Source organism: Gekko japonicus, unplaced genomic scaffold (genome assembly GCF_001447785.1).
Source record: "Gekko japonicus isolate JY-2015 unplaced genomic scaffold, Gekko_japonicus_V1.1 scaffold457, whole genome shotgun sequence".
Taxonomy (NCBI): Eukaryota; Metazoa; Chordata; class Lepidosauria; order Squamata; family Gekkonidae; genus Gekko; species Gekko japonicus.
The window spans coordinates 483,777-494,394 of record NW_015164196.1 but is presented as its reverse complement, the minus strand read 5'-3'; the positions used below and the strand labels follow the sequence as shown (position 1 = coordinate 494,394).

The window sequence follows — 10,618 nt, the reverse complement described above, 5'->3', positions numbered from 1 at the left end:
GATATCGGTAGACATAAGCGAGCTCCCTTATCTCCCACCTGCCCTTGAAGTGTTTCTGCGTTACGCTAACAAGCTTGCCGTTTATGAGCATGCGCATGGGTCACTAGGCAACAACTATCAACATATGAGTTAATACAGAAAGCATTGCATGTTAAGAGGTCCCAACAGGTGAAGCATATATACAATGAACAAATCATGACAGCTTGCTGACAGTGTTGCTAGGAGTACCTTTAACTAGATCATACACATCTTCCTACTTGTTAAACATACGACAGGTTTGTGTCCTATGAGGACTTTACCTGTGTTCCACTCTGTCCACCCTCTTCCAAAGAGGTCTAAAAGGATCTCTCCAAACAAATTAGTCAACACAATGAGGTTCAACATAAATTAATGCAAAGTGATGCAAACTGGGATCCAAAACCAACCTTAACTATTTACATGTAAGTTGACTGAGTCTGAATTGGTGATAAATAGCCAAGCAAGGTTTCTTGGGGTTATAATAGGATTGCCATAGTGGGGATGCAGCTAGGCACTGCATGGCATCATGTAACACTGCAATGTCAATTCCAGTCCTGTAAAAGGAGCTGTCTCCTGTCCCTGGGACGCTAGCAAATCCCCAAATTCTATGGCTTTACCACAGAGTTTTGGAGGATTGCTAAAGTGTAAAAACAGAAAGGGGAAAAAAACAATCTTAAGAAACAACAAGATTGGGTACCCAAACATAGGGTGGTAGGAAAAAAAGAGAAATATATTAAACAAAATATATGTATTTATTACAAAGGGCACTAAAACATTGGGTCAATCCATAATCTATCGTATAAAGGTTGATACATATATGTACACTCTGAGAGTTCTGAAAGCCATGGTCAGAAATATTAAACCTGCATTACTTGGATGTGTGTGCTTAAACGTTTAAGAAAACCCTCACACAACCCAATTCTATTGCCACATGGGAGATTTGGAATGCCTTATAATCAACCCAACCTGCCTTGGCACTAACACATGTTTATATGTCATAGTGTGCATGTGTATACAAAAATATGACCACTGAGGAAGGCCTTGGAAGCCGAAACATGTTTGGTCCTGTTTTAATGTGGTTGAAGGTTATCAAGTTAGATATATTGAATTATTGGTCCCGTTTTATTGGTTGAAGGCTTTTAACCAATTGAAATGTATCAGGTTATATAGATTCAGGACGTCTTAGTTCAAATACCACTTCAAGGGCAGATGGTGCCAATGTTTTTAAAGTATAGTTTTAGTGCACTTTGTAATAAATACATATTTTATTTCTCAAAAAAAAATCTCTCACCCAACTGGATTGCTAAAGTCTACCAGCATCATGTGATGCTGCTTCCAGTTACATGACTGTATTGTTGCTTTTCCACCCAAATTTATCCTGCTAGACAGGGCATGGGGGGGGGGATCCCATGCAGTAGTGGGAGATCTGGTCCCTCTATGTCATGGAGAACAGCTCAGTGACAATGCCAACTCAGTGTGAAGTAGTCATGAAAAAGCAAATTCTGTCCTAGGGGTTATTAGGAAAGTGTGTGAAAGCAGAATATATAAATCTGCGGTGCAGCTGCACTTGGAATACTGTGTACGGCCCTGACTGCCATATCTTATAAAGGATAAGGGAGAGGGTGCAGAAAAGGGCTGCCAAAATTAAGGGAGTTTCGGGAGGGTGGTCGTGCTGGTCTGCAGTAGAAGAGCTAGATTTGAGTCCGGTAGCACCTGACAGACCAACAAGATTTTCAAGGTACACGCTTTTGAGAGGCAAAGCTCCCTTCATCACATGCAAAGGGAGGTCTGACTCTCAAAAGCTCATCACCCAAAGATCTGGCTGGTCTCTAAGGTGCTACTGGACTCGAATCTAGCAAAATCAGGGAGGTGGAGCACCTTCCCTATAAAATAAGGCTAAGGTGTTACAGTTTATTAGGATGGGGGACATGACAGAGGTTTATATAATGATATATGGAACAGAGAAAGTGGACTTTGTCCTTCCTCTCCCATAATAGTAAATAAAACTCAGGGGCACCTAGTCAAGTTTATGGACAGTACAAAAAAGTACTTCTTCACCCACTGTCATGAATGAATGCTTCTTCTCTTTCTTCCCTAATCAATCCTTTCCTTGCAGATAGCAGTGGCTGTGTGACCTCGCTAAAACGGGACATTTTCAGACTGCTGGTCAAGTGGGAAGATGCCACTTGTTTCCAGAACGATCAGGGCCTGCCCCCCAACCTGCTCCAGACCCTGCCTCGAAGCTGCAAGGAAATCAAAACAGCGCTAGAAGGAGCTGCAGGTGGGTGAGACAGAAAAGGACGGGAGACGTGTTAGGAGCAATATCTTCAAAAGGAATGAGACAGAATTGTGTGGAAACAATGAGGTGAAGGTCATGTGAAAGTTAATCTGCATTTTGTCCAGGGCTCCCTAAAACTGGAACCATCCCTGAATGACTGAATGTACCCAATTTAAATCGTCAAAGATTTTCTATTCCTTGGCTCCATCATCAACCAAAAGGGTAATTGTAACCAGGAAGTTAGAAGGAGATTGAGACTTGGAAGGGCAGCCATGAAGGAGCTAGAAAAGACTCTTAAGTGTAAGGATGTGTCATAAGTTGGAAGTGACTTAACAGCACTTGACATATACACCTAATTTAAATGAGACACTAGGTGCATGGTCTGTCTTCCTGCAGATGGCTTGTATTACCTGGCCACGGAAGATGGCGAGGTCTACCAAACCTTCTGTGACATGACTACCAATGGAGGCGGCTGGACGTTGGTGGCCAGCATCCACGAGAACAACATATATGGGAAGTGTACTCCGGGAGACCGCTGGTCTAGCCAACAAGGGAGCAACAGCAACTACCCCCAGGGGGATGGCAACTGGGCTAACAATGCGACTTTTGGATCTGCCATGGCCTCAACTAGTGACGATTTCAAGGCGAGTCTCTTTTTTCGTATGCATGCATTGCTACCCCTTCCTGGTTGGAAGGTTAAGAGATGCAGTTCTCTGACATACACATGTCAACCACAGTCTGATTGGTGTGAATGTGTATATCATTCTGGAAACAAAAGATGCTGGCAGGCCTTACCAGGCCTCTTTGCTCCAGCAGGATGATGAATGAGTTCCTAGAGTGTCATGATGTCACTTCTGGTGCAAACTGGAAGTAATGTCGTGACATCAGATGTCAACAGGAGACGATTCCCTGCCCCCAGGAGAGTCCCACTGATTCCAGCATTCCAGCTTCCAATCGTATCTTAATCTGGGATTTAGGCACAACCATGCTTTTCCCTCAGAGGGTTTTTTCCCCCCATTCTAGAATCCTGGCTATTATGATCTTGAAGCACGGGATTTGGCCATATGGCACATCCCCAACAACACCCCTATGAAGGAATGGCGGGATGCTGCCATCTTGCGGTATCACACTGAGACGGGCTTCTTGTCTGCTGAAGGGGGGAACCTTCTTAGACTCTACCAGGTAAGGATGGTTGCCCAATGATTGAACATTTGGGACTTTGAAAAGTGTAAGTAAGTGTGGCACTTTCATAAAAGGGTGGAACTGACTGAGCTCAAGAAACTAGGAAATTCAGAATATTGTTACATGCTCGCTGCTTCTCTGAGTGCTGAGAAGGTCCACTGGCTCTAGCTGATTCCCTCTTGATACGAGAACATTGAAGGCTTATTGTGTCTTTGTAATATGGTCTTCATTTAAGGATTAGCGTTGCTTGGCAAGAGATGGGGAAGGCAGGGACTTCTGGACTAGGGGGGGGGGGAGGATGGTGTCCTTGGTGCAATGATGCCACTTCCAATGTGACCTGGAAGTGACATCATCAGTCCAAGGTGATGCTCTAACATTCATCCCAAACTCTGTGGTTTAAACAGAGTTTTAGGCAAATGCTAGATCATAATGACGACATTATTTCCGGGCCATGCCAGAAATAACATTATTGTGCTGGGGATGCCAGTCATGTCCTCTTCACCAGGGCATTACATCCTGCTGCCTAACTCAACAGGAGATGGGAACGGAAGCTGGGGGTGGGAGATCCCATGCCCCTGCAAGTAAACGGGCAAGCCTAAACAGTGGCAGGGTGCAGGAGATGGGGATGGGGCAAACCTATTACAGAGAGAACAAACCTATTACAGGAAGGGGCAAAAAGGCATTTCTGCAGGGCAGCTGGTTCACTGCTCCACTGTAGGTTCCCAGAAGGAGACAGCCTACACCCCAACAGGCTTCACCTTTCATCCAGCTCAGTTTACTCCCTCTCTCTCCTTCCCTTTCTCTCAGCTCTTGCATCCCTCACTCAGATTCAAAATGCTGTTTCTTCAAACACAAATATACACTCCTCTGCCTCCTTACCTCAACTGGAGGAGATGTCAGTCATCCTCCTATGGAAGCTCAAGTGGGTCCTTGAACAGAACGATTGCCTAACAATTAATACCTTTAGAGGAACATGGGCATTCTTTTGTTATAGGCCCTAATTCCAATCCTTTCAGGCCAAACCATGCACACTAAACAGACAAACCCATAACAACCCCTAAGACACTAACTCTAAAACTCTAAGAGAGCCAGTTTGGCGTAGTGGTTAAGTGCTTGGACTCTAATCTGGGAGAACCGAGTTTGATTCCCTACTCCTCCACTTGCACCTGCTGGATGATATTGGGCAAGCCATAGTCCTGGCACAGCTGTTCTCGAAAAAGAGCAGTTTCTGTCAGAGCTCTCTCAGCCCCACCTATCTCACAGGGTGTGTGTTGTGGGGAGGGGAAGGGGAAGGGAAAGGAGTTTGTAAGTCACTCTGAGACTCCTTTGGGTAGTGAAGGGCGGGGTATAAATAATATCTCCTCCCCCCCCCTCTTCTTCTTCTTCTTAACACAATTGTGTGTAAATTTACTCAGAGTCCCAGCTAAGGGAAACAGTAGTGGACCTAAATCCATCCTGACACCACTAGAATAAGATAAAATATTTTACAAGGAAACCTCTTCCGGGTCTCAGTGACCAATGGCTGAGGGTTAAAACAGATGGTACATGATCAGATTAATATTTTTTTCTTTAAGAACATAAGAGAAGCCAATGTTGGATCAGGCCAATGGCCCATCCAGTCTAACACTCTGTCACACAGTGGCCAAAAATACCAGGTGCCATCAGGAGGTCCAGCAGTGGGGCCAGGACACTAGAAGCCCTCCCACTGTTGCCCCCTCCCCTCAAACACCAAGAATACAGAGCATCACCTGCCCCAGCCTGTGAGTTCCTATCTATAAAAGGTAAAGGTTCCCTTGCTCGAAAGCCAGTCGAATCCGACTCTAGGGTTGCCGTGCTCATCTCCGTTTCAAAGCTGAAGAGCCAGCGCTGTCCAAAGACATTTCCGTGGTCATGTGGCTGGCATGACTAAACACCAAGGCGCATGGAACGCTGTTACCTTCCCACTGAAGTGGTACCTATTTATCTACTTGCAATTTCTTGCTTTCGAACTGCTAGGTTGGCAGTAGCTATCTATACCTTGTAGCTAATAGCCACTGATGGACTTCTGCTCCACATGTTTATCTAATTCCCTCTTGAAGCCGTCCATGGTCCATGCTTGTAGCTGCCGCCACCTCCCGTGGCTGTGAATTCCATGTGTTAATCACTCTTTGGGTGAAGAAGTACTTCCTTTTATCCCTTCTAACTGCTCATCAATTTCATTGATTGTCATTCTTTACTTCAGAGCAGTTGATGTAACTGGGGATGCAGCTCTGAGGGAGGGGATATTTAATTCTTTCCTCCCATGCCATTTCCTTGATCTAAATCACCACTCAAGCTGTTAGACCTATTTGCTAGGGAAAAAATACAGACACTATACCTGTATTTTCCCTGTGTTACTCATCCCTAAGGAAAACAGTATTGGACCCAAATCCATCCTGACACCAGCAGAATAGGTTAAAATATTTTATAAGGAAACCCTGGTCTCAGTGGCCAGTGATCACTGATAACCAGCTAACAAGAGTAACAGTAGCTTGAGGGAAGAGTAGGATCATTTTGATTAGATGGGGGGCGGGGGAGAGTTTAAAACATCTTCCCTTGGGGCCTGGAATGGCAACTGTTCTCCAGACTTACAGACATCAGTTCCCCTGGAGAAAATGTCCGCTTTGGAAGTTGGACTCTACGGCATTATGCCCCACTGAACTCCCTCCCCTCCCCAAACCCTGCCCACCGTAGACTTCACCTTCAAATCTCCAAAAAATTCCCAGCTCAAGAGTTGCTCTCCTTCCCCCAATGCTGCTCTTCTGACCTAATTTGTAGCCTCAAGATAGCTGAGAAGTTTAGGAGGGAAAAGCTGAGAAATGTAATAATGGATCTCTTATGCTGCACGCTTTTGGTCCTGGAGCCAGGACAGAGATCACAAGATTAGCCAGCTGTTCTATGAAGATAGCATTAAAAACATGTTTTCCAAGCTAACTCTTTTTCCAAGGCTAGCTTCCCCCCCCCCCTTTTATTTTTATTCCCGGCCTCATATGGAAGGCTACCATATCTGCTCTGGGGACCTTTCCCCCACCCCCTTCAGTGAGATCGATCAATGTCTCTCTCTCTCTCTCACACACACACACACACATTTTTATCTGACCTTTCGTCCCAAGAACTTGAGGCAGCATACACGGTTTTTCTCTCCCTCCATCTCATTTGCACAACAACCCTGTGAAGTCAGTTAGGCTGACTAGAGCAAGGTCTCCCAGTGTTTCATTGCAGAGTGGGAATCTGAACCCCAGTCTCCCAGATCCTAACCCAGCTCTCTAACCCAGAGGTCATTTCAGGGGGGAACGCGGGAGAACGCAGTTCCCCCGGGTGAGGTGCTGGGGGGCGGGGCACATGACAAAGCCCCGCCCCCTGCTTTCGGCCGCCCCGCTTCCAGCCCTCATTCAGCCAGGAGGAGGCAGGAGAAGAGGGAGGGTAAGTTGCTTCCCCCCCGCCTCTCCCCACCCCTGCCTGCCTGGGGTCAGGGAGGGCCTTGGCGGGGCTTCCTCACACTCCCGCTGGCCTCCGCCGGGCTCCTGATGTCAGGGTGTGTGGCATATGCTAATAAGTTATGCTAATGAGTTCCCCTAGCTCTTTTTCTATGAAATGACCCCTGCTCTAACCACTACATCATGCTTGCTTTTCTTTGCCATTTGCTTGCCTTTGTAGAAATACCCAGTAAAGTTTGGAATTGGCACCTGTGCAGATAACAACGGACCTTCTGTACCAGTTTTCTACGACCACGGTAATGCCGAGCAGACATCTTTCTTTTATGCTCCAAATGCTCGAGGTAAGTGATTTGTTTGCCACAGTGAAATGCTCTGCAGAAATTGACCAAAGCACTGGATGACTTGGGTTTGGAATACAAGAATGGATCAAAGTCAAAGTCTTGCAGAGATTAAAATAAAGAATCCCAGAATTTTAAATTGCTACCATAACCTAGTTTTGACTTTCCTATACAAGATTTTTTAATATGTCATTTAACTATATAGGAGTCCCCTGACTGGATGGTCATTTCAGTTTCAGGAAGTGTTTTCTGATTGGCTAATGACAATTGGGTGACAGATGGTTAAAGTCAACTTTGGGCACTGCAAAGTTGTCTGGGGTTTGATGATGTTCTTCACTATCAGTTGTATTTGCATAATATTACACAGACCTTGCTTGTCTTTCATTGCTGCTAGGAACTGACCTAGGTTCCAGCCTTACCAAGATTATGAAATATAAGACATGTCAAATACTGTATATATTTACTGCAATGTCTGTCTTATACCTAAGATTTGGAACTAGCTACAGTTTTTAAAGGAGAGATCCAAGAACTATTTTTAACCAGCTTCCTCCAAAAAATGCTAACCACCCCCCTTTCTTCTGCGACATCAGTTTGGATTCATCCCTAGCCACTGAAACCCAGCATGAGTAGAATAAGCTTTACAAAGCTTTCAGAGCTAAGCAGTCTCAAGTCCCTAGGGGCAAGGAATTCCACAGGTGAGGGCAGCCATTCTACATACCTTTGAAGCATGGGCTTGGTGCACAGAGGATGTAACCAGCAGGACAGCAGAATATTCAATGGGACATAGTTTAAATCTCTATGGAATTTGGGCCCAATTTGTGTAGGATTCTAAAGGATCAAACTACTTCATACATGATTCAAACAAATATAACCTATCTTGGAGGTTTTACAAAATCAAAAAGCAGGTTAGGAACATTTTAATTAATTATAGGCTCATTTCAGAGATCATGCCAGACTAGCTTAACGATGGTTTGGCTTGAATTGGCAAACCAAGACAGCAAACCAGAATCAGGTGGGTTTTTGTGAGTCATGGCTTGTGTTCAATATGAATTTGACAAGGGCTGTTTCCACATGGGGTGGGACACACACACACCCTGGAAACAGTAGCAGCAGATGGAGATGAACAGCAATAGTATTCACGTGCCCCATCTCTGTGCCGCTTGCTGTTCTCCATGCTGCTCCATAGAATCACACTCTTGCCAGACTCCCACACAGCCCAGAAAGGTGTTCTAAGGGTCACGACTCTGTTGTAACAACAACAAAAGTGTGTATGATTATGGGAATGGAGCATAGTGTTGCCATTTAGCTCAGCCCCCTCCCTCGGTTGGCTCTACCTACAGCCACCCTGCATTTCCCCTTTAGGCTGCAGCAAAGGAGGTTTTTTCTTTTGCTCTGGCTTAAATGGGAAAGCCCTGGGAGCCCCACACATCATGCTTAGGAAGAGCACAGAGTCCAGTGGAAGCTCTCGGCAAAAAAAGGGGGGGGTATGCTGTGTAACACCTGGGCAAAATATCTCTGTGGAAGCAGCCAGGATGTTTGAACTGACAGACCAGAGTGACGGCTGTTGCTCCTCCTCCAGAGATTATACTCAGTGGAAACAAGAATGAACTAATGAAAGTGCAGGTTGGGCGGTAAATGAAAGTGGGCCAGCAGTTCTAAACCATGGCTTGCTGTTGTACATTTGGAAGTTCACCCATGGCTTGGGTTGTAAACCATGACTAACAAAAACCATGGCCTGATGTCCACACTGAACCACAGTTTGCCCCAGTAGGTATGAGCTTGGTTGATTCTTGGACTTGCACACCCCTTCACTTGCATCTTATCACACACGGTGAATTAGACTTTTCAGGATTCTTGGCAAACCATAGTTTGTAATCACACCCAAAAAACAAACAAACTAAGGCATGCATTTTGTCCTGCAAACCAAGATTCCAAAGCATAGGATTGTTCCAGACTTGGAATCCTGATTTGCATGGAAAGTGCAAACCATTGTTTGCTGATTGGGACATAACAGAAAGCATTAGTTCACTATTAGGTCTGAACCAAACCATACAGCTATCAAATACCAAGTTCCTGGAGCAAAGAAACCTCCCTGCTGTTTATGTCTTTATCTTTCCAGCTCAGATTGAACCTGGCTTCATTCAGTTCCGGGTGTTTAATAATGAAAAAGCAGCCATGGCTCTGTGCGCTGGAGTTAGAGTCACAGGATGCAACTCAGAACATGTGAGTAGGTGGTTTAAAGGCAGTGTGCTGATATTTGGGACTGGCTTATTCCATCAGCAATGCTGAACATTTGCCCCCCTTTAGATTCCAACCTAGACTATCCCCATTTTCATTTTCCTCAGTCCTGTGTTGGCGGTGGAGGATATTTTCCACAAGGAAATCCACGGCAGTGTGGCGACTACACTTCCTTCGACTGGGATGGCTATGGGACTCACAGTGGCTGGAGTGTTTCCAAACAATTATTGGAATCTGCAATGCTGATCTTTTACCACTGATACTAAAACGGCCAACAGGAACAAGCACAAGAGCCATTCCCTTGAAATTTGTACGTTTTCCTCCTGGTTTGGAAGCCAACCAATTACAAATAAAACAATATGAATAACAACCTTTTGCGTCAGTGTCATCATTTCTCCCTTTTATGGACCAAGAATCAGTTGGGATCATCTCTTACTACTCCTATCAACTGTTGGGCAGATTAACAGGTTCGGGAGAAACCTTAGTGAAATCATATCAGTTATTATTATTATGCACAATCTATGGATAAACAGGGCCACCGTTTCATGAAATAAAAAATTCTAGGACCAGGTCCGGGGTGCAGCAGACCAGTTCCAATTCTATCTGTTGTGCATTCTTACAAGTCCTCTGCTACCAAATGTGCCATCTGTGTATGATCTCAGGCTGGCCCGTAGTTAATGTGGGGCCCACGGGGCCTGGCCCCCTAGTGTTTCTTCTGGGCCCCCTTCCTCCCAGGCTGCCCCCAAAGTGCCCCAACTTACCACCTGAACTGTGCTTTGATTTAATTAGCTGGAGGCCCCCCCTGAGGCCCCTTCCCCAAAATTCCCCAGCTACAGGGCTTCTCAGGCCACCACATACAGGAGTACAGTCCAGACTACTAGAAGAAGAAGAGTTGGTTTTTATACCCCACTTTTTTTCTACCTTAAGGAGTCTCAAAGTGGCTTACAAACATCTTCCCTTGCTCTCCTCCTAACAGGCACCTTGTGAGGTAGGTGGGGCTGAAAGAATTCAGAGAAGACTGTGACTGGCCCAAGGTCACCCAGCAGGCTTCATGTGGAGGAGTGGGGAATCAAACCTAGTTCTCCAGATTAGAGTCCGCCACTCTTAAC

At 45.4% G+C, this 10,618-nt stretch overlaps 1 protein-coding gene across 1 annotated transcript in view; it reads left to right on the top strand.

Annotated features, from left to right (window-relative positions):
* Positions 1 to 9,769, top strand: part of LOC107107957 (intelectin-like protein) — a 17,074-nt gene extending 7,305 nt beyond the window's left edge. Inside the window, exons 2-7 of the mRNA XM_015408329.1 lie at positions 2,135 to 2,299; positions 2,693 to 2,940; positions 3,320 to 3,478; positions 7,154 to 7,274; positions 9,391 to 9,494; positions 9,617 to 9,769. Coding sequence (XP_015263815.1) covers positions 2,135 to 2,299; positions 2,693 to 2,940; positions 3,320 to 3,478; positions 7,154 to 7,274; positions 9,391 to 9,494; positions 9,617 to 9,769 — 950 coding nt within the window. The remainder of the gene's footprint in view (positions 1 to 2,134; positions 2,300 to 2,692; positions 2,941 to 3,319; positions 3,479 to 7,153; positions 7,275 to 9,390; positions 9,495 to 9,616) is intronic.
* Positions 9,770 to 10,618: the final 849 nt, after the last annotated feature.